The following is a 23,890-nucleotide window of genomic DNA, read 5'->3' as shown; positions in this document are numbered from 1 at the left end:
GTATTGGTCCTACCGTGTTTCAGATCTGCCTTATATTCACGAACACGGACCGAGACATGTCGCTTAGTTTCACCAATATAACTATTGCCGCAGACACAGCTTAGTTTGTAGACGCCGGGGTATTGCATGTCAGGAATCACATCCTTCACAGATGGGATCAGATGATAAATTTTATTTACTGTGTTGAATCGAACCTGGATCTTGTGTTTGCTCATGATTTTGGAAATATTTTTGGTAACCCCTGCTATGTATGGCAAGGTGATGGTTTTGATTGGGTCCTCAGATGTTTTTTTTTCCCAACGGTTGGGGTGATAGCTTCACGGATTGTGTAGTCCGAATATCCATTCATCTTGAGGGCTTGGTGTACGTGCTCCAGTTCACTGGCTCGGTGGTGATGGTCGGAAATACGAGCTCTATGGTGTAGAGTTTTGATGAGGGAATTCTTCTGGGCTGGATGGTGGTGCGAGTCAGGTTTTAGGTAGGCATCCGTATGGGTGGCTTTCCAGTAGACAGTGTCCCATTGAGCCATCTTTTTTATTTTCGATTAAAACATCCCAGAATGGTAACTTGCCATCCTTTTCCACCTCCATGGTGAATTTGATGGCTGGGTGGCAATTGGCGACCTTCCGTAAGTGTAGATCGACGCAAGTCGAACCACACCTAACTTGAGAACTGTCTGTATAGACCAGGGGTCCTCAAACTACGGCCCGCGGGCCACATGCGGCCCGCCGAGGACATTTATCCGGCCCATGGTCACTAATTGGGCTGCGCTTGTGAGCACTAATTGGGCTGCGCTGGTGAGCACTAATTGGGCTGCGCTGGTGAGCACTCATTGGGCTGCGGTGGTGGGCACTGATTGGGCTGCGGTGGCGAGCACTCATTGGGCTGCGCTAGTGAATGGTTCAATGGGCCAATTGACTGGACTTGCCCCCCAGGCCTAAGGCTGCCAGCCCTCCCCTGGCTGCGCTTGACTGGCTGTCCCTCCCTCAGCTCTCTCACTTGCCCCTCGGCTCCACTTCCAGTGATATTCCTGTGTGCTGGGGATGTACTGCGATCTGTGAACAAAACTGCAGGTGTAATTAACTTTTTAATGGCACCCGCACCAGTGTGAGCCTGGGGTAAAAGTGGAGTTCCCCCAATCAGACTGCATTGATGGGCAGTGCAGTCTGTATGTCTCTGTGTGGGCAAAGTTATTGCTGGTATATTGTTTTTGTAGCGCTGTATATATATGTTGGTATTTTACTAATAGCAATTTTGACTCCCTAGGAAACTGATGTCAAGAAAGAGAAAAATTGACTCGGAGTGTAGGATATTCAAAGAACAGTGGACTTATGATTACTTTTTCATGCAGTACAAGGAAAGAGCTGTGTGTCTGATATGCCAGAATATAGTGTCTGTGTTCAAAGAATACAATTTACGTCGACACTATGAAACTCAACATAAAGATAAATATGATTGTTTGGTCGGAGAAGTGAGAAAAGATAAAATATTAAAACTGAAAAATACATTAACAACTCAGCAAAATACTTTTGTGACGCAGAAGCAGCTAAATATTTCATCACTGCGAGCAAGTTTGCAAGTTGCCAAGCTAATAGCGTGCACTGGCAGACCATTCGTGGAGGGAAAATTTGTTAAAGAATGCCTTCTTTCTGTTGCCAAAGAGATGTGTCCAGAGAAGGCCGATTTATTTAGTACAGTGATTCTTTCAGGACCTACAATTACACGGAGGATTGAAGAAATGGGAGACAATTTGCATCAGCATTTGCAAAACTCCACAAAAAAACTTTCCTATTTTTCCTTGGCACTCGACGAAAGCAATGATGTTCGTGATTCTGCACAACTTCTAATTTTTATTCGTGGGATGAATGACTATTTCGAAGTCACAGAAGAGCTTACTGCACTGCAAAGCATCAAAGGAACAACTACAGGAGAGGATATCTATGAAAAGGTTTGCCAAACTGTGAATGGTTTGGAGCTGAATTGGGCTAAACTAGCCAGTGTGACAACTGATGGTGCTCCTAGCATGGTGGGGTCTAAGAAAGGAGTAACAGCTCGCATTAACCAAGAGATGGACAAACATAACCATTCTCATCCAACAGCCATACACTGCCTCATCCACCAACAAGCGCTGTGTAGTAAATCACTGAAGTGGAACTCTGTTATGAAAATTGTGGTATCTTGTGTTAACTTCATTAGAGCTCATGCACTAAACCACAGACAATTTCAGGAATTTCTGTCTGAACTAAATGTTGACTATGAAGATGTTCTGTACCACACAGAAGTCCGTTGGCTGAGTCGAGGGAGAGTTTTGAAACGTTTCTATGACTTACTTCCACAGATTACAGCTTTTCTGCTTTCAAAAAACAAAGAAGTACCAGAGCTCAATGATGCAGAATGGAAATGGCACCTTGCCTTTCTGACAGATGTAACAGAGCTACTCAACAGTTTCAATGTGCAACTTCAAGGAAAGGGGAAGCTCCTCTGTGATATGCAATCACATGTCAAAGCATTTTAAGTAAAATTAGGCCTCCTCATCAAACAAGTTAAGGAGGAAAACTTCTGCCATCTCCCCACAACTCAAAATCTGTTAGCAGAAAAACCATTGGTTGCAATTCCCAAACAAAACATGTGTGGATTCACTGGAAAAATTGCAAAAGGAGTTCCAATTTAGATTTAAAGAGCTTCATCTCCATGAACAGGACATACAGCTTTTCCGTAACCCATTTTCTATTGACATTGAAAATGTGGATACAATTTACCAAATGGAACTGGCTGAACTGCAGAATTGTGACTCTCTGAAAGACGCATTCAAGTCAAGCAGCCTTCATAATTTCTATGCATCTCTCCCCTCTGAGACATATCCTCATCTCAGGAACCATGCACTCAAAATGGCAACCATCTTTGGCAGCACTTATGTCTGTGAACAGACTTTTTCCAGAATGAAACATTTGAAATCTCCAACCAGATCTAGACTAACGGATGCACACTTGCATCACTTGTTACGACTAGCAGTGACAAATATGGAACTGGACATTGACCATCTCATTAGCCAAAAGCAGGCCCATAGTTCCCATTGAAATACTGGCAAGTTTGTTGATTTAACTTTACTTGTTCTTCATTTTAAATATTGTATTTGTTCCCGTTTTGTTTCTTCACTTCAAAATAAGATATATGCAGTGTGCATAGGAATTTGTTCATAGTTTTTTTAACTATAGTCCGGCCCTCCAACGGTCTGAGGGACAGTGAACTGGCCCCCTGTTTAAAAAGTTTGAGGACCTCTGGTATAGACAAACTGATTGAACATGACATAGTTTGAATAGTACTTTAACAAATCATCAAACCTCTTTTTGCTGTTTGAGGGTCTTGCCATGCTCTCCATGGGAAAGAATGTCCAGAAGGTTGTCCACCATGTGCACAGTATAATCCCCACAGTCTCTGATGTAATCTTGAATACTGCAGACACAAACACAGTGTAATCCTACTGTCAACCTACAAGAATTGTTAGAAAAACAAGAGTATATTATGTGCTGAGGTCAGAGCAGCACTACACTGCGTTGTCTGAGGTAGCCTGTTGTCAGTAATTAGCAATTATCACCAATGTGTATAGTTCATCATCACTCTAATTCATTACCCAAGAAAATTATTTATCATAGGCAAACACATGCATTTAGGTCTCATGATCTTAGTGGTGCTGGTTCAGGGCTAATAAGGGTCCTCATCCTCACAGACATGCAAGCAGCTTTAACTTCTAGATAACATTTAAGGCAACATCTTGTATGTCTGCAACAATTGTACATGTGTAAAGGTCTAGTTAGTGGTGCAGGAATCTCTGTACTATTCACCCCTTAAATTGCTTGAGCCAGATATTCTAATACAAATATAAAGTTTTTTCACACACAGGGAGCTGCAACCTAGTTAATGTTCTTCAGAAAAGTTGTATTACTCACTTGTAAATGTTATGGTTTTCATTCTGTTATTGCAAATGTTTGCATGTTTTTGTATCCCAAAAGTGAAATGAATTTTGTACAAATCTTTAATGCTTTGAAGAAAAGGTTATATTATACTGATATTAACATGTTTGAACATTTTAACCTACCATGTTGTAAAAAGTGTAGCATGTTTGACATTTTTTAAAATTTCTGAAATATTAAATGTCTTGTGCCACTGCAAAATGCTGTAGAATACACATCTGACATAGTCCTACTTGAACTGAGAAATCGATTCCAATTCTTTTGGTATGGATGTGGGAGGAAGCAGAAGTGGCATGCAGAAAATTCACACACATGACAAGCAAACACTGCAGTCGTAGATCACGAATCTACTTGCTGTGCTGCCACTACAGACACCCCATTGCCCAGAATGTAGTGTCTAAGGCACATAAAAAAGCTTGTAAATAAGCTTATTTTTTACCCATTATATCTATGGATTATATGGTATAGGCTTCAAGTGAGGATGCAATTTCTCCTGTTACCATGGGTAAAATAATATCTCCAATAAACACGCACCTGACGGCATACTGTAGGCCTGCCTGATCTCCATACGTCGAATAAAGGACGTCCGATTCCTCTTTGCTCAGGTTTGAGAAAGTAGAGTCGTACTGTGGCGCAAAGGTGCTGAATGGCCCATAATTCAGGTACGTCACTGAATATACAAACCGAAAACACACACACACACACCGAATACATACAAATAAAACAAATTTATAATGAATTAAAGGGAAATGTGATCCATAATAAACCCCTTAAAAAAAGTTTTTTAAAAACAACGGTTTTATTCACAAACTCGTTTAACTCATGGTCGAGAAGTACGTCAATGATGCGGCGCCTGCTCCCACATCAACGCTTACTTGAATTAATTGATTACTTTATAAATGAATCTTCAATGTACAACTTGTGTTTGTGTGGAGTGAGGGTGCCCGTAACTCGTTCGACACGGAGCTGACGCGCCTTAGACACGTGGCGCCTGCTTCTTGGGTGAGGCGATTCTAGAGTTTAGGGACTGGCATTTTTGACCTACACAATTTTTTTAAATAATAAGGCGTCCATACAAAATGTAAATTGCTTTAAAGTAGCAAATTAATTGATTAATTGATGATACAGGCATGCATTGTCACCGGATCTGAGTACGTGTGCGAAATTTGGAATTGATTGGACAACCGGAAGTGGACTAAATTTGTATTACAATATTTGACCACGACACAGGAATCAAGTTAAATAAAACCGTTGAAAAATGGATGCTATTTTACTGTCTTGTCAAACACAGTGTTGATCCATGCGGGATATCAAATCTGCATGAAAAAAGACTACAGAAACACCTTTCAAATCCCAGATACCAACTTCATGATGGATTGACGCCATTGCAGTTGAAATCCCCTTTATGCTGAGCTCTTTGGACGAACAGGCAGTAGCTTCCACTACGCATTGAATGTTATAACATACTCTGGGGTATGGGATTCTCACAATGTGAATCGAGGTAAAAGAACTCCACAGGCAGACTAGAAATGGGACAGCACTTTCTGGAGCGCCTGAAAGTCCCATGCCTGTAATGTTTGCATTTTTCAGATGTCCCTTTAAACTTTATGCCAATATTACTCAGCCTAGGCAAGTACACACAGAGCATATAGTTGTTTTATTTTTCGATTTAAAGCTTTCGTGACTGCAGGGATTCATCTTCTTGGTTCTTTCGGTAAAGTCACGTAGAAGGGAAGTAATAAAATAATAAAAATAAAACATAATAAAATAATTCTCACGACGTTTCGGCCACAACGCAAGCAGCACACGTGCTTGGAGCATATATATAAGGTGGATTGGAAGGGGGGGAAAGGGCGCCTTGACAAAATAATTTGCATATCTTTTGTCAAGGCGCCCTTTCCCCCCCTTCCAACCCAGCTTATATATATGCTCCAAGCACGTGTGCTGTTTCATTCAGACGCTGTCGCCTCGACAGACTTGGTTTTCACCTGAGGACAGTTGCTTGCGTTGTGGCCGAAACGTCGTGAGAATTATTTTATTATGTTTTATTTTAATTATTTTATTACTTCCCTTCTATGTGCATATAGTTGTGTTTTGGGTTATGTCTTTCAAAATAATTAAATGAGATTCACAAGCTTTTTTTTGCAAACTTGATCAATAATATAATAGCCCAAATGTGTGTAACGTGCGTGACATCACTCCACATGCCGCACCCCCTGGCATTAATAATAAAATAATCATGTGCGGGTGAATTTTGACACTCCCCCAGGTCGAGCGGAAAAACATTTTTTTATGCAAATTCGCTTTAAATTTGACGTTTCTTTATTGAAAGTTAATCAAATAAATAATTATACGCAGCAACTAAGTGTATTTGGTGTCTTCAGCACTTGAAACAAAAGGTAAGTCTAATTGTTGCTTCTATATTAAAATATATACATTTCTCCATGATTATACAGACATTGTATCGAATTCAAATTTATTACAACCACAGCGAGCGAAAGCAAAAGAAAATAAAGTATCAAAGCAGTGATTTTGAACTAATTGAAGGGGAGTTAAATACAGTGCTACAGTGAAATGCAGTGTAGTGTTTGATGACATTATTTCGTGCAAGATTCACTGCCATTAAATTTACACAAGATACAATTATACTCTGCTCAATGTTTGCATAAATATTACGGCTTCCATCCTAGGATAGGCAAAAGGCTAGTGATTAATAGTTGATTTTGGGTTAGCCCATGTAATCTCACTAAATGTGTCATTAAGAACTCTGCTCCACATCACACAAATTAATGGTCATGTGCACGAAGCATTTAATGTGCCAATTATTATTGTTAGCTCACCAGTAAGTTGAACAATCCTCACAAACAAAATTTTGCAATTAGATCCGAGGTTTCATTTTAAACTACATAAAAAATAATCAGGACAAAATCCTGATCCTGAAAGTCAGAGTGATAATCTAAGTAAATACAAAATGCCAGCTGTATTTGGCTAAAGCCAAAGATGAAGAAAATATGCAGTGCATTCCTAGTTATTATTTGTTAATCACACAAGCTGTAAAGCAGACCATAAATTTGAATATATTCATTGACATGACAAAGCGTAGAAGTACCTCCCATTGAGAGAAGATACAAAAGCAATGGATTTTCTCCAAAAAGTAAGATAAGTGTATGCGTGATAATATCAAGGCCACCTGGCGTAATGCGGTTTCGCTTGTCCTCTTTGAAGCCTTGCAAGCAGCTGGTGCCGAACTGGAGCTTCCCAACCAGCATCCCCAAAGTCACAGGGTAGCTCTCTCCTTTTTCCGAGAACACATAAAGAAAAATGCAAAATCCGTTAAAAACAATTAGCTTATAAAAATGCACATAGGAAAATGACACAACTGTCCGGCATGAAAAACCACTAAACTGGCAAGGGAGGTAAACTAACTAAATTAATGTAATTTCTATATTCAACTGATGAATGATTATCTTTGCTATGGGAGAAAAGTACATTATCACAATGTAAACACTGAAAAACCCCAGGAACTTGTTAATAAGACAATTTGTTTAAGGCAAACACAAGGGAACATATACATCTCAATTATTTCTTGTGCTTAATGTAGGGCTGTCCACGATCAAGTGAAAACCTGCAAAGATGAGAAGAGAGGTTTAACCCTGTAAACCTGCAGTCAAGGATGGAAGTCAAATTCAAAGCATGGAAAGCCTGAAGAGTTTCCATAAAGGTGACATTTGCCTGCTACTGTACAGTACATCCAAGTTCCAATAAAAACTATCATGCATTGTGCGGTACTGCAGTGCATGCCCTGTATAATGTGAACAGCCCATCAGTCATTTAAATTTGACAAAAGTAAATAATTGTGAGTCAAAAATCAAATCAGGTCAAACTACCATAACTTTTCACAGACATGGTCAAATGTAACTTGAAGATATTATGCGTTCATCCATAAATACTGATATGCGATACAAATTTGATATGTAAGACGATACGCTGGATAGGCCTCCCACCGTGAGAATCAGAATCTGCAGGGTTCACGATGGCGAGAGTTGTTAAGCCTTCCTCGTCCTTCCGCAGAAATCCAATCTGTGAAGTTGGCAAGAAGACTTTAAGAAGCTGTGTATTAAAGTGTCATATGTTAAAGTGAGTGACAAGCATGTTCGTGAAGTAAATGTGTATTGTTGTATCCTCCAAAGGGTGTATGAGCAACTATTTTACAGTAATATTAAGTCAAAAAATGTCAGCACAAGGAAATGGTTTCAACCATGCAAAGTTGTTTTCAGTTGTATAATACATGGCATTAAGATTGCATTTACTTTTTACTATGATGGGCAGGTTAAAAATGAATTATATTTACTTGGATTGATAAGGTATCCTTAAAAATGGATCTCAGAGTGTTATGCATATGGAGGAGCAACATAAGTGAGAATTGTGGACAGAAAGGCTAGAGAGTGATGTCTTTTTAGATAGGTGGGGTCTCTCCACTGGGACTTATAAGTCTCAATCGACTACAAGTTCTGGAGCTCCAAGGGAAGGGAATTCCAGAGCCTGGGTGCCATGCAGCCAAAAGCCCAATCGTTCAACCAAGGTTCAAAACCTGGAGTGTGGTTACGCTGAGTAGGGCATGATTGGTAGATCTCAGAGAACTCAGTGGAGTGTATGACTGAATCAATTGAACTTAAAACACGAGGAGAATATTAAACTCAATGCAGTTTTGAATTGGAATAAACCATCTAAAGTAATATACTATGACAATGCTTACAAACGAGTGAACGTAAGGCATGCTTTTAATAACCCTAAATGTTTCACGTAAAACTGGACGAAAAAATCACCTTCAATATATATATTTTATCAATCTGTAATACAGTCTCTAGTTCAACTATAATCATGTATATTCCTCATGACTAGTATGATGCTCTAAAAACAAGTGTTATATGAAAGTTTCACCATTCATTTTAATGTGCAATGTGGATGAAGCAGGTCCAAAATATGAAAAAGTGTTTCCATGTTCAAATACTGTTTTTTTTTCAAAAGAAAGCTGAGCATGTGGTGAAAAGTCCAAATTCCTAGGAGAATGGTCAGAATATAAAGAGGTGTGAAACCACTCAATAATTGGTCACTACCGAATATTTGAATAGCACCTACTGCTTCAATGCAATTGCTCTAAGATGTCGCATGTTCGTAATGTATCAGACCTAATAGCATCGAATGCTCAATATTACCATGTGGTGCTGGCAAAACCATGTCACTACGCAACATTCTGGTCTGAAAATGTGCACAAGAACAAACCTTGTGCCGCCATTTCATTGAGGCTAATAGAAGATCTCTGTTATATCGGTGTTATTTTGAATGTGTGTGGGCATATACATGCAAATGCATGAAAATTTATTTCAAAGGGGGTTGTGATTATGTGTATGGGTGTGCAATATACTTACGTGCGAGTGCCTATGTATGTGCCTGTGTGTTGTGTGTTGGGCTGTAAATACATGTTTGGCAATAGTGCATGTGTGTGTGTGGCTTGCCTTGCTGTTGGGCTTGCAGCGTGCCAGTTTGTCTTGTGCCTCATCAGCTGCGTGCTCTGCTAGTGCCAGCACATGCTCGCCAGCTGTGCTGTCTGTGAAGCTGCACGCATCTGCCTCTGGTTCCACTTCTGGTGGACTGCAACCATGACCACACACATAGGGGGAACAACCCACATCAACGCCCAAAGTAATCATAATGTGCATGATGTGGATGTAACCATGCACTAATTTAACTCTTAAAATACATTCTTATACTCGTGACATATGCTATAATTGTGCATGTAAGAACCCATTTATGAATAGAATCATAGATGTACATGCGTTGTATGCACAGATAGGGTTCATGTTGGTCTATCGAGCCAACGGCACAAGAGGTGTTGGAAATTGGTAAGCCACAACAATTTTTGTTCTGTAGGACCTGCAATTGAGAAGTAAGCTCAACTACCTCTTGGCTCTTCTTGGTTCTTTCAGTAAAGTCACGTAGAAGGGAAATAATAAAAAATAACACATAATATAATAAAATAATGTTATATTTTTTCTTATTTATTATTTTATTATTTCCCTTCTACGTGACTTTACTGAAAGAACCAAGAAGATGAATCACTGCAGCCACGAAAGCTTTAAATCGAAAAAGATACCTCTTGGCTTTGGATTGATAGTCTTTTTAATTAAGCAAAACAGCACCAAATAGTTATTTAGGTTGTCTTGTTTTTAAACGGATTCCTACGCATAAAAATCCGCTCATACATGTGTAGTGACATCGGGGATGTCACTGTATGGTGCCGGCCCAGAAGGGTCGTGCCGTTCGATGTTCCTACATCGTGGACAGCACCGTGTGGGTGGCTGTGTGTTATTCCAGCCCTAGCGGGGCTTGGCGAGCACTGGGATAGTGCGGGCACCACACACAGCGTGTGGTGGGTGGGGGCTCCCCCGAGGGGGAGGGGGTGAGTGTCAGCCCAGGGGCAGGGTTGCCCCAGGCCATGACACTCTGGTTGACCCCGTAGACACGTGATCCAGAATGTCCATACAGGGGGCCCCAGGTGGGGGAGACTAGGGGGTGATCACGTGTCCGGAGAGAGCTCTTGAGAAGGTCCGAGAGGGAACGAGAATGTTCAGGAAGGCGGGCGGGGCCGAGGGCAGAGCGGCCCCGACCGGAGAGGGATATAAGGCGGGTCCCTGGAAGGAACTGAGGTCGCTGCATTCTACAAGCTGGAAACTCAAAATCCACAAGCGGGAAGCTCTACGTCTCAAGCTGAAGCTCTCCGTCCTACGAGGCAACCACGTGGTCGGAGACCCGTGTGAGGGATCAACCCTTCGTAGCAGTAACTCGCTGTAGTCTGGTAAAGGGGCAGTTACCCCTTTGTGTTACAAATAAAAGTGTTGCCTCTAAAAGGAATGACGTCTGCGAGTCCTTTGTACTCACTACACATGGACTCACGTTTGGGCTGGCTCCTTGCCAGTTTTTTTAGGTTTTCGCTGCGTGGCTTCAGCATGCGTGGTGTCGCTGTCTACCACTTTGACCCCTCCTGGTTGCTCATCCGTCTCTTCCCCCAGCAGGGCAGCCTGAGTGCTGCCATCCATGTGCTGCATAAATTCCAGGCTTGTCCGTAGACTCAAAAGCTTTTCCTATGTAAAAATACAGCATCACTTTTTTATAACAAAAGTAGATCACAGGGGAAAACATAAACATTTACATCACACTAGCAGCTTCTATACAAAGAAGGAAAATTATCTTGATACAAATATTATACTTTATTCAAAAAACGTTTGCTGGCTGCCTAACTGTTGGGCTGGCTGCCACCTCGGTGATGTCACCTGCATACCACAGCATTGAGCCAGATTCGTGCTAATGTCAAACCTTCCCCTCCTCCCCCAACCTACCCTCCCACACTGGACGTGTATCTGGCGCAAATGCGCAGGCAGTAACTTGTGAGTCTAAAGATAAAGCATTACAATGTTAGGAAAAATGGTATTGATTCACTCAGAAAAGTTGATGTGGCATGAAACTGGGTAAGGGATTAGCCATATGCAATGAGGTACGACTGAGGCTTGAGTTTGTATTTAAATTGGGAGAGGGAATTCATGGTGTGCATGAAAGGTATTCAAGACTCATAACTTTTTTTGTTCCAAAAAAGCCTCAGTCTGAAGGCTTTTTCAGGGGGGTCTTATGTTGGATTAATTGGCCAATTCCTTTACTAGCAGTCTTTGGTATTTCATAGGAAATGTTTTGTTAGTAATTATGTCAATTTGACATTATACATGTAATATCAACAAAGATTAATCGAATATCTGAATAAACCAAAAATAAGATGTTTTAATGTGCATAAACATTCTGCTAATCTAAAAGCAGTAGTAGTACCTTGCTCATCATCTTGAAACCAGTATGGAGAAGCTTCTTGGCGGCCTTATAGTAGATTGTCTCTGGTCTGTTGTAGGTCATGGCATTGTCACACATCAGCTTGAAATCCGACTGAAAAAACAAAATAGAATTATAAATTACTTGCAAAGCTCTTCTACTTACAATATCTGTAATAGTATTGTACAGTGTTCCTAAGTGATAATGAATAGAGTTCAGCCACTTGCCTTGAACTCCGTGACAGACTGGTATTCATTGTGGTCAATCTTCTCCCGCATGGTACTGAAGTCCATTGGAACTTTAATGATCATAGAGTAGCCCGGAGCAATGACATCCGTCACGGGGAACAAAAAAAAGCCACTTGGATCCTTTCTGCAAAGAAATTATTCCAAAGATAAAACACATTACAAATTTAAAATGGTATTTTGTCATGATTAATATATGCACAATTATAGGTTTTCTTATACTATAAAAGGGAATAGAATCGTTCAATATTAACTCACCTCTGTAGCTGCCTGTTAAGGTGACTAAGAAGTTGCTGAAGAGGAGTTTGATCATTTTCTGTAAAAAAATAAATTCAGAATACATAAAAAAGCACTTTTTTATGATGCTGACAATCACATTCATAACTATCAAATGTGTTGGGGTTGGGTTGGTGGATCACAGGAAAGCAGAACCAGAGGACAGTCTCGTCGGTGACATTGGAAGCAGAAGGGTTTGTAAAGGTTTGAGACATATGTAAAAGTAGTACCTATCTCTTTTGGCCTTCCAAGAAGGGGAGTCTGTTCAGGCATTGGTTCGATGGACGGCCTCTTGGGTGGCGTGCTCTGCTCTCCGTCTCGGTCGTTCTCACTTCGCTCACGTTCACGTTTCTTGCGTTTCTCCTCCTGGCAGCATAACGCACAGAAGGAATGATGTTTATAAAGCAGTATTTAAGTCAATCCTGATTGATAGATGTTCACAGTATTTTCTTTTAGGCCAAAGTCAAAGTAAAATCTCATTATAACATTCCTTACATCTATAAACATTGAGGACTAACGTGTTTTCTAAATATTCCGAGCAAATTTACTAACATACATTTCAAATTAATAAAAAAAAATTGAAGTTTTGGTAGTACCAGCAATTTTCATGCAACCAAAGGAATGTGGTAACCTCAATCATTGGTTATGACGTGCAAACTGCGTCAGCCAAGGTAGCACACATCGCAGCAAGCATCTATATGTAGGTTACATGGGGGATTTCGATTTAAAGCTTTCGTGACTGCAGGGATTCATCTTCTTGGTTCTTTCGGTAAAGTCACATAGAAGGGAAGTAATAAAATAATAAAAATAAAACATAATAAAATGAAATAATTCTCACGACGTTTCGGCTACAACACAAGCAGCCGTCTTCAGGTGAAGAATGAGACACTACCAAGCTAGGAGCTTATATATAAACTGGGTTGGAGGTGGAAGAGCGCCTTAACAAAAAGAATGTGCATATGAAGAGGAATTTAGCATATTCATGGAAAATGCGTAGGAGGTGGGCGGGGGGGGGTTTCAAAGGCATATTATGCCCATGCATTATGCAGGATCAACAGCACCAAGGGGGGGTGCAGGGAGTAGCATTAACAAAGGAAAGGAATGTTATTGATATGTAGCTGCAGTTACTAAACAACCACGTAGAAAACTAAAGTATAAACTACATAAAAAACTAAAGTATAAACTGCATAGCACCATCAGTATACTTACTATACTCTACAATAAGCTGAGTTACTAACAGCAAGTAATAGATTACAATTCTACGTCGTAAAAAATTATATAATATGCTTCCATCTAAACTTTATTCTCTTACATCACACGAGCATATACCGTACTATATACTGCCATAGATAAACCCAACATTAAATTATACAGTGTATAATTTAATGTTGGGTTTATCTATATACTGCCATAGATAAACCCAACATTAAATTATACAGTGTATAATTTAATGTTGGGTTTATCTATGGCAGTATATAGTGTGATGTAAGAGAATAAAGTTTAGATGGAAGCATATTATATAATTTTTTACGACGTAGAATTGTAATCTATTACTTGCTGTTAGTAACTCAGCTTATTGTAGAGTATAGTAAGTATACTGATGGTGCTATGCAGTTTATACTTTAGTTTTTTATGTAGTTTATACTTTAGTTTTCTACGTGGTTGTTTAGTAACTGCAGCTACATATCAATAACATTCCTTTCCTTTGTTAATGCTACTCCCTGCACCCCCCCTTGGTGCTGTTGATCCTGCATAATGCATGGGCATAATATGCCTTTGAAACCCCCCCCCGCCCACCTCCTACGCATTTTCCATGAATATGCTAAATTCCTCTTCATATGCACATTCTTTTTGTTAAGGCGCTCTTCCACCTCCAACCCAGTTTATATATAAGCTCCTAGCTTGGTAGTGTCTCATTCTTCACCTGAAGACGGCTGCTTGCGTTGTAGCCGAAACGTCGTGAGAATTATTTCATTTTATTATGTTTTATTTTTATTATTTTATTACTTCCCTTCTACGTGACTTTACCGAAAGAACCAAGAAGATGAATACATGGGGGATCTTTGTCGATGTGTGTGAAAATGTAATGGAAGTCCCTCAATGATGGCTGTCGCAGAGTTTGTCATCGCCCACCTTCCGTTTCCGTCTCTCCTCCTCAGTCTCGTGGCGATCACGCTCTTTGTCAGACTTCTTCTTCTTCTTTTTCTTCTTCTCGCGGTGGCGCGCCTCGGGATCGGACGACTCGGCAAAGTAGGTGGCAGGTTCGGTCACCTCTGTCACGGCGCTGCCCATCTTTAGCACTAGCTTCAGCGCAGGCTTGTCAGGCTTCACCTCCACTGGTTTCACGTCCGGTGGTTTCATGTCCGGTGGTTTCACCTCCAAAGGCTTCACCTTCACATCCAACGGCTTCACCTTCACATCCAACGGCTTCACGTCGACACTCTCCGTCGCTGCGCATAATTTTAGAAACAATACTCATGAGCAGCAAGGACACGGTCACAGAAACTGCCTCGTTGGCACACTCAGGTGGGTTCGTCTCTCCACTGCCGTTACTTAGATGCTGCAGTTCGTGGTTCTATTGTCATTAGAGAGATGTGACTAAAGTAAATGACTCACCAAATAACTGGGCTGTCTAATTAGAAGCGAAAAAAGATAATGTAGTTAAAATTATATCCATAATAATTATTTTGAAACCCCTAAAGTTTCCAGGATAGAATGTAAAATAATAAGATACCCCACATAGTCAAGGCTAAAAGTTACTAGCGCAATACCATCACCCATCATGGTTTTTGGTAAAAAAAGATAGCATATCAGGTTGAAAATGTTTGAAAACGTCTGAGACAGAAGGAAGCCAGACCTAGTACAGTCAAAAGCCCCCCTGCTTTTGTGCATAGCCAGGTTCACTGTGCAATGAGTAAACTTGTTAAAGGTTGGGTGTCAGAACCACACAGCCATATAAGTAACCTCTATACTTTACAATAAGCATGGCAAGTCATACAATACCACCTTTCTTGATGTCTTAATACAAATGGAAATTATTTACCGTAATTCCAATTACATAACAATGTTATTTAACCAGGGAAACACCATGAGTCTTACTCATGTTTAGGTGGGTCTTGGATACAGAAAGATATTTGTACAGGTATCCCTCGATTTAGAAAAAGAAACCGTGTAAAGTTAAATTTCGTAAATCAGAATGGCTTTTCCTATCCATTTAATACTAAAAGTTAGGGCTATTTCAGACAGTCATTCCAACTCTACTCCTAACCTAAAGATATACACCTATATCACTTTTCACAAAAAATAAAGAACATAAATATTAAAACGATTGAAAATGAAATTAATTTAAAACAAAAATTATATATAATTTCAGGAATTCACCAAAATATATGCATGTTGGAATGACTGTAAAGGTGATGTGGAGGCGTTAATGTTGCACTGTATGGACACCTTGACAATTCGCTAATGGATTAAGCAGCCTTCCAGGTGTTTTCTTGTTTGATGAGCTCGTGGCGTGTGCCGTGTGAAATTTAATTAATCGAAAAGTGTCCGTAATTTGTCATTGTAAACTGAACGTAAATCGAGGGATACCTGTACATAGGCCTCGGCAAGGTAAGGTAAATTACACTTTTTACCGGGTAAAAAGGTAAAGGTGTTGACATGCCAAGGGGTAAGGTAAAAGATAGGGTAAAGGTAGCTTGGAAGAACTACCCGGTAGGGTAAAGATAGTGCGAAGTATTACCCGGTAAATACGGTGCCTTGTTTACCGCTAGAAGCTCCGTGGCGCAGTCCGTGGCCTCCATTTAATAAGTAAAATTAAAAAAAACTTTTTTAAAAACACGGTTTTATTAAATGTACTAGTAATGGCAGAACTCCACGACTCCAGGAAGTGGCCCCGAAGCTGGCCATAACGTAAGGGGCCGTGGCCAATTACAGCCGTCAGTTGAGCGTGGACAATTAGACCCAAGCCGAAACATAACATATAAAAAAGATTGTTTAAAAATATGTATTTTTTTGCGATATAACATAGTATTGTCACCATTATGACATACATATACCAAGTTTGCAGTCGATACCACATTAGGAAGTGGGTTAAAATTGAGTTACAAGATTTGAGGATACGACAGCGACGACGACGACAACAACGACAACAATAACAGAGTGAGTTCAAAGAAAGAGTGTAAAATTGGAATCGAGAGTATTCTATATGTATAAAGCGCTCTACCTAGCATTTACCGTTATAAACCTTTTTCATGTCGTAGTACCCCAGTAATTACCCTGTAATCGGGTAATTTGTATGGGGTAAGGGTAAAAGGTAGGGTAAAAGGTAGGCTCGTTGCTTTTTAACTTTTACCTTACCTGCTAAAGGGTAAAAGGTAAGGGTAGAGTGATTGTATTGTGGTAAGGTAAAAGGTAGGGTAAAGGTAGGCTCGTTGTTTTTACCTTTTAACTTTACCTTACCGAAGACTACCTGTACAGTAATTCGCGCTTCTCATGCGATGCACAAAATCGTCCCAAAACCCATGCGCTATATGGATGTTATAAACTATCGCCCAGAGAATTCGAAAATCCACCCTATTATCCGTGCTTAACCTCTGCTCGGGAATGCGCCTACGAGAAAAAAGGGACCATGTTTTTTCGTTTGTATGACAAAAACATTTAAACAAGATATCTTCTTGAATAAATGTATTCATATAGCAAAGATAGGCACAACGAGGCAGTAATGTCAATCGTTTTTATTAATAAGGCGAGAGAAATTTACACCGGAGATGAACTTTGCACAAAAATCTTCAAATGGTGTTTTTCGCTCAATCAAGCGAGTGTCAGTGGCGGTAGTAGTAACATGGGGCAGCAGCAGGACCGACTGTAGAGCATTATCACTGAAGGCCTACGAAACACAAGTGCCTCGGGCTGACAAGAACCTTTTAATCTTGATTTGAAGCTTTCGTGACTGCAGGAATCCATACGTCACGTGACTTTACCGAAATACCCAAAGAATAAATAACCTTTTACCCGGCCCTGCTTCCGAGGTACGAAAAATGTCACCTGTAAAGCACCACGCATTACGGTGGGCATCAGAGGGCATCAGTAAACACGTCTATGCTCCCCGAATTTACCAACCCACACGGACTTGCATGGAGAAGTATCTAACCTATATAATTCATTTTTTGTCTGTCCGTCCGTCCGTCCATCCGTCTGCGTACGCTCCCTACCGGGGGATTTAGCTCTCGGACCGTGGGGTTCGGCGAGATTAAATTTTGCAGGTGGGCACGCCCCCGGCCCCGCGGTAAACTTAGGCATTTCCGATTTTTCGTCTCTAAACTTTAAATCGGACCGATTATCGATTTAGTGCGATTTATCTTTATTTAGTTATTTAACGCTTTATTTATTTATTTACTCTTGCCGGCAGGCGCGGACCACGGCGGTTGCCCCTGGCAACGGATAGCAACGCGTTCGCTGCGGGGTGGACGCCATTTTGAATTACCATTAAAAATATGTGCACGCATTAACACGCGACTCTGAGGTAAATTCATCAAAGTTTCACGTCCTCTTCACTCCCCCCCCACCCCAATGTGTGCAATTACTATTATAGGGTCGGTAGATAATACAATTATAGCGATTAGACAGTATTATTGTAGCGCGGGGGGGGGGGGGGGGGTTAACGGCCCCAGCACCCAGCCTCAGCCGGGTGGGCAATCTAGGCGAGGCCGGAGGCTTTGCACGGTACTAGGCCTCGACACGCAACTCTGTCAGGCGACGACTTTGTGGTATAAACTCGATATACCCAGCGTTGCCCGGGGGAAAAATACATTTAAAATCTTCTAAAAACTTTAAAACATAACATACCAATGAAAATACAACTGTGTTATTAAAATTCTAAACCCGACCGCGCCAAGAATCGATTCTCTGAATCGCGAAAAGGAATCGACGGTTGTAGATTCATTTAGAATCGCCTTATTTCCGTTTAATATAAGCTGGTTATAGAGTTGATATAAACTGCTACGAGTGGGAAATATCCGGCGTTGACCGGGGCTAAAATATAATTAAAAACTCCTGAAAACTTTAAAACATAACATAACAATGAAAATAAAACTCTGTAATTAAAAATGGAAACCTCCTATGCGCCAGGAATCGATTCTTTGAATCGCACAAAGGAATCATCAAAGGTTGTAGATTCCTTTAGGATCGCCCTTAACATGTGGTAAGGGGGAGAGTGGTGAGGGGGAGAGTGGTGAGGGGGAGAGTGGTGAGGGGGAGAGTGGTGAGGGGGAGAGTGGTGAGGGGGAGAGTGGTGAGGGGGAGAGTGGTGAGGGGGAGAGTGGTGAGGGGGAGAGTGGTGAGGGGGAGAGTGGTGAGGGGGAGAGTGGTGAGGGGGAGTGGTGATTGGTGAGGGTGAGTGGGGAGGGTGAGTGGCGGTTGTTAGTGGTGATTAGTGAGGGGTGAGTGGTGAGGGTTAGTGGTGAGCATGAGTGGTGAGGGTGAGTGTTGAGCGTGAGTGGTGAGGGTGAGTGGTGATTGTTGAGGGTGTGATTGGTGAGGATGAGTGGTGAGTAGTGAGGGTGAGTGGTGAGGGTGAGTGGTGAGTGGTGAGGGTGAGTGGCGGTTGTGAGTGGTGATTAGTGAGGGGTGAGTGGTGAGGGTGAGCGTGAGTGGTTAGGGTGAGTAGTGAGGGTGAGTGGTGAGCGTGAGTGGTGAGTGGTGAGCGTGACTGGTGAGGGAGAGTGGTGAGGGAGAGTGGTGAGGGAGAGTGGTGAGGGTGAGTAGTGAGTGGTGAGGGTGAGTGGTGATTGGTGAGGGTGAGTGGGAGGGTGAGTGGGGAGGGTGAGTGGCGGTTGTTAGTGGTGATTAGTGAGGGGTGAGTGGTGAGGGTGAGCGTGAGTGGTGAGGTTGAGTGGTGAGCAGTGAGGGTGAGTGGTGATTGGTGAGGGTGTGATTGGTGAGGATGAGTGGTGAGGGTGAGTAGTGAGGGTGAGTGGTTGTTGTGAGGGTGAGTGGTTGTTGTGAGGGTGCGTGGTGAGGGTGAGTGGTAAGAGTGAGTGGTGAGGGTGAGTGACGGTTGTGAGAGGTGATTAGTGAGTGGTGAGGGTGAGTGGTGAGGGTTAGTGGTGAGGGTGAGTGGCGGTTGTGAGTGGTGATTAGTGAGGGGTGAGTGGTGAGGGTGAGCGTGAGTGGTGAGGGTGAGTGGTGAGGGTGAGCGGTGAGGGTGAGCAGTGAGGGTGAGTGGTGATGGTGAGGATGTGATTGGTGAGGATGAGTGGTGAGTGGTCAGGGTGAGTGGTGAGCGGTGAGGGTGAGTGTTGAGGGTGAGTGGTGAGCGGTGAGGGTGAGTGTTGAGGGTGAGTGGTAAGTAGTGAGGGTGAGTGGTGAGCGTGACTGGTGAGTGGTGAGGGTGAGTGGTGAGGGAGAGTGGTGAGGGAAAGTGGTAAGGGTGAATGGTGAGGGTGAGGGTGAATGGTGAGGGTGAGTGGTGAGGGTGAGTGGTGATTGGTGAGGGTGAGTGGCAGTTGTGAGTGGTGATTAGTGAGAGGTGAGGGTGAGCGTGAGTGGTGAGGGTGAGGTTGAGTGGTGAGCGGTGAGGGTGAGCAGTGAGGGTGAGTGGTGATTGGTGAGGGTGCGATTGGTGAGGATGAGTAGTGAGGGTGAGTGGTTGTTGTGAGGGTGAGTGGTGAGGGTGAGTGATGAGGGTGAGTGGTAAGAGTGAGTGGTGAGGGTGAGTGACGGTTGTGAGAGGTGATTAGTGAGTGGTGAGGGTGAGTGGTGAGGGTTAGTGGTGAGCATGAGTGGTGAGGGTGAGTGTTGAGCGTGAGTGGTGAGGGTGAGTGGTGATTGTTGAGGGTGTGATTGGTGAGGATGAGTGGTGAGTGGTCAGGGTGAGTGGTGAGGGTGAGTGGTGAGGGTGAGTGGTGAGAGGTGAGGGTGAGTGTTGAGGGTGAGTGGTGAGTAGTGAGGGTGAGTGGTGAGCGTGACTGGTGAGTGGTGAGGGAGAGTGGTGAGGGAGAGTGGTGAGGGTGAATGGTGAGGGTGAGGGTGAGTGGCAAGTGGTGAGGGTGAGTGGTGATTGGTGAGGGTGTGATTGGTGAGGATTAGTGGTGAGTGGTGAGGGTGAGTAGTGAGGGTGAGTGCTGAGCGGTGATGGTGAGTGGTTGTTGTGAGGGTGAGTGGTGAGAGTGAGTGATGAGGGTGAGTTGTGAGGGTGAGTGGTGATTGTTGAGGGTGTGATTGGTGAGGATGAGTGGTGAGTAGTGAGGGTGAGTGGTGACGGTGAGTGGTGACGGTGAGTGGTGAGGGTGAGTGTTGAGGGTGAGTGGTGAGGGTGAGTGGCGGTTATGAGTGGTGATTAGTGAGGGGTGAGTGGTGAGGGTGAGCGTGAGTGGTGAGGGTGAGCAGTGCGGGTGAGTGGTGATTGGTGAGGGTGTGATTGGTGAGGATGAGTGGTGAGTGGTCAGGGTGAGTGGTGAGGGTGAGTGGTTGTTGTGAGGGTGAGTGGTGAGGATGAGTGGTGAGGGTGAGTGGCGGTTGTGAGTGGTGATGGGTGAGTGGTGAGCGGTGAGGGGTGAGTGGTGAGGGTGAGTGGTGAGGGTGAGTGCTGAGTGATGAGGGTGAGTGGTGAGAGAGTGGTTAGTTTTGAGGGTGAGTGGTGAGGTTGAGTGGTGAGGGTTAGTGGAGAGTGGTGAGTGGTGATTGGTCAGTGGTGATTTGTGAGGATGAATGGTGAGTAGTGAGGGTGAAGTTGAGTGGTGAGGGTGAGTGGTGGTTGTGACGGTGAGTGGTGAGGGTGAGTGGTGAGGCTGAATGGTGAGAGTGAGTGGTGAGGGAGAGTGGTGAGTGAGAGTGAGTGGTGAGGGTGAGTGGTGATTGGTGAGTGGTGAGGGAGATTGGTGAGGGAGGTTGGTGAGTGGTGAGTTGTGAGGGTGAATAGTGAGTGGGAGTGGTGAGTGGTGAGGATGAGTGGTAAGGGTGAGTTGTGAGTGGTGAATGGTGAGGGTGAATGATGAGTACAGTCAATATGCACTGCTGTTATCATACCAGGTACCACCACCACAATATGTACTCCTCTCATCATAGCAGATACCACCACAGCAGTATGCACTGCTGTAATCATAGCAGGTTCCACCACAGTATGCACTGCTGTCATCATAACAGGTACCAACACAGCAGTATGCACTGCTGTAGTGATAGCAGGTACGACCTCAGTCGGTATACACTGCTGTAGCGATAGTAGATACTGCTATCGAGTTGGTAGATACCGCTATAGTAAATACTAAAACAGTCAGTATATACCGCTACAGTCAGTCAATACTGCTACAGTCAGTATATACTACTATACAGTCAGTACATACTACCACGGTGAGTAGCTACTAGAGTCAGTAGATACTATTATAGAGTGAGTAGATACTGCTATAGATTTTGTAGTTACTACTATAGTCAGTGGATACAACTATAGAGTCAGCAGATACTATACAGTTAGTCGTTACGAGTATATAGTCGGTAGATACTACTGTAGGCCCAGTAAATACTACTATGGTCAGTAGTTATTACAGTCACTAAATACTACTACACAGTCAGGAGCTACTACTGGCTCAGTAGATACTACGGTACAGTCAGTAGATACTACTACAGAGTCAATAGATACCACTTCCTCTGTTGTATGTAAGGTGTTGTTAGTATATATACCTACGAGGGGTAAAGATATCTTTTGAGGGGGGGGGGGAGACCGCAATTTTCGGAAACCTTTTGACATCAACTATTTACCCCACACTTTCTACAACTTTTTGGACTTGTGAAAGCCTCTTATATATTTGTTGGTGGAGAAATGTACAAACAGCCCACCGGGCTTTGACAATACCTTAGTATCTGTGTAAATATATGTAAGGTTTTTAAGAAATATATTTTTCACCCGGGCAAAGCCGGGTACTTCCACTAGTAGTTAATAAACACACCGCGAACGTGGTGGGGAGGCTCTCATCTAGCAATGCATTTATACAAGGAACGCGCATGTAAGCCCTCTGCAATTGCTTAAATAGAGCTCTACAGTCTGAACTGGGAGGGGGAGGTATTTGGCCTACTCTTCCACGCTAACCAGACGTCTTGGAAGATTCCCCCTCTTTTACCCCAACCTATGTTCTGCATGTTGAACTTCTTTCACGCCGTACGTAGCCGACCGTGCTAATCGTCGGTGCGCGGGGGGGGGGGCACATCAGAATAATATCCACGGATCCCGCATGATTAAAAACGCATCGGTCATCATCTAGCCGCTTCTGGATGAAAACAAATCGCCTTACGATCTTGCAATGTAGCAAAGCCGCTCCGTGTAGCCTCCGGCACAGAGCCCTGATCCCTTCGCTCCATCCCCGCGACGTTTTAGTGAAGCTATTGTAGAATATAACGCAGGAACAAATAGTCACGCTATTTGCTGGGTTCCCACTCTTTAGTTGCTCGAACGCGCAGAAAAGCGTCGCCAAGTTTGAGGCGAAACGAGCGGAGGCCGCGGCGGTGACAATGAGGGCCTAGGCAGCAGCGTCCCTCCCGGCCCGCCAAACCCACCTTCGCTCGCATGCTTGTCCGTCTTGTGCTTCTTGTGGTGCTTCTTCCCCATGGTGAAAGGCCGACACCTCAACCTAACGCTATAAGAATATATATTCGTGTGAATTAAAACAAAAACGTTAAAAACGCCGCCGCCAACGCCGCCTCGCAGTCAACCGACCGACCGCAGCTGCTGCCGCGCGACGTCACGGGGTCAGAGGGCCACGCCGACCTCCCAATCGACGGCCAGCGATTGGTCGGAGTGGCGCGATGACGTTGTCAATTGACGCTCGTAATTGGTCAGCCCGGGCATTGTTCCCGGTGTTGTGTTTTGCAGCGAGTCGACGGGGCATGCGGTCGCCGTCATCACGATCCATGGGGTGCAGCAGATAGGAAGCGTCGTAGATGGCCACTGCGCCTTTCGTCATTTGTTTACACTTTTCTCTGTCTAGTACAAATATGCTCAGGTAGTGCACATCTTTTGCTGGCACCTAAGCCCTTTAGGGGCCGTCCATACATGACGTCACGCGATTTGGGACGATTTTTGTCCCCACCCCCTCGTCACATGGCGTCACAAAAAGTCAGACCCTCCCCCTCAAATATGACGTCACAAAGCTCTGCCTCCCCCCCAAAACCATATTTCCATTTTGAAAATAAAACATGCTTCAAATCGCTTTAAACTATTGTCATTGTAGTGCGTATTAAATGTGGCGCTGCACTTTGATGTTGTAGGAGAAAACACGTATTTAAAAGGAGGCGTTGGAAAACTTAAATTTAGCATAAAATTCACTTGAAAATATTCAAAGTCGAACTAAAACTGCAGATGTTCAGAATATTATATTGAAATTATCTTATAATTATAAAATATTAAAAGTAATCATAACTATAAAAAAAAAACTTTAAACTTTGTAGTAGAACGGAGCAAAATGAAGAGTACAATTATAACAATCATTCCACAAAATGAAAAGCCCTGGTAGAATAATTAGAATCAAAATGTTTAAT

General features: G+C 43.0%; 1 protein-coding gene across 1 annotated transcript in view; it reads right to left on the bottom strand.

Annotated features, from left to right (window-relative positions):
- LOC144936941 (bromodomain-containing protein 7-like) overlaps positions 1-23,106 on the bottom strand; it is a 35,700-nt gene extending 12,594 nt beyond the window's left edge. Inside the window, exons 1-12 of the mRNA XM_078864184.1 lie at positions 22,910-23,106; positions 14,498-14,814; positions 12,595-12,730; positions 12,347-12,404; positions 12,071-12,215; positions 11,847-11,957; positions 10,926-11,113; positions 9,488-9,623; positions 7,976-8,051; positions 7,162-7,266; positions 4,506-4,641; positions 3,342-3,453 (exon numbers count right to left, since the gene is read on the bottom strand). Of these exons, the coding sequence (XP_078720310.1) occupies positions 3,342-3,453; positions 4,506-4,641; positions 7,162-7,266; positions 7,976-8,051; positions 9,488-9,623; positions 10,926-11,113; positions 11,847-11,957; positions 12,071-12,215; positions 12,347-12,404; positions 12,595-12,730; positions 14,498-14,814; positions 22,910-22,961 (1,572 nt within the window). The 5' untranslated portion in view covers positions 22,962-23,106. The remainder of the gene's footprint in view (positions 1-3,341; positions 3,454-4,505; positions 4,642-7,161; positions 7,267-7,975; positions 8,052-9,487; positions 9,624-10,925; positions 11,114-11,846; positions 11,958-12,070; positions 12,216-12,346; positions 12,405-12,594; positions 12,731-14,497; positions 14,815-22,909) is intronic.
- Positions 23,107-23,890: the final 784 nt, after the last annotated feature.

Source organism: Lampetra fluviatilis, chromosome 17 (assembly GCF_964198595.1).
Source record: "Lampetra fluviatilis chromosome 17, kcLamFluv1.1, whole genome shotgun sequence".
Classification (NCBI taxonomy): domain Eukaryota; kingdom Metazoa; phylum Chordata; class Hyperoartia; order Petromyzontiformes; family Petromyzontidae; genus Lampetra; species Lampetra fluviatilis.
This window is presented reverse-complemented; position numbering and strand designations above follow the sequence as displayed.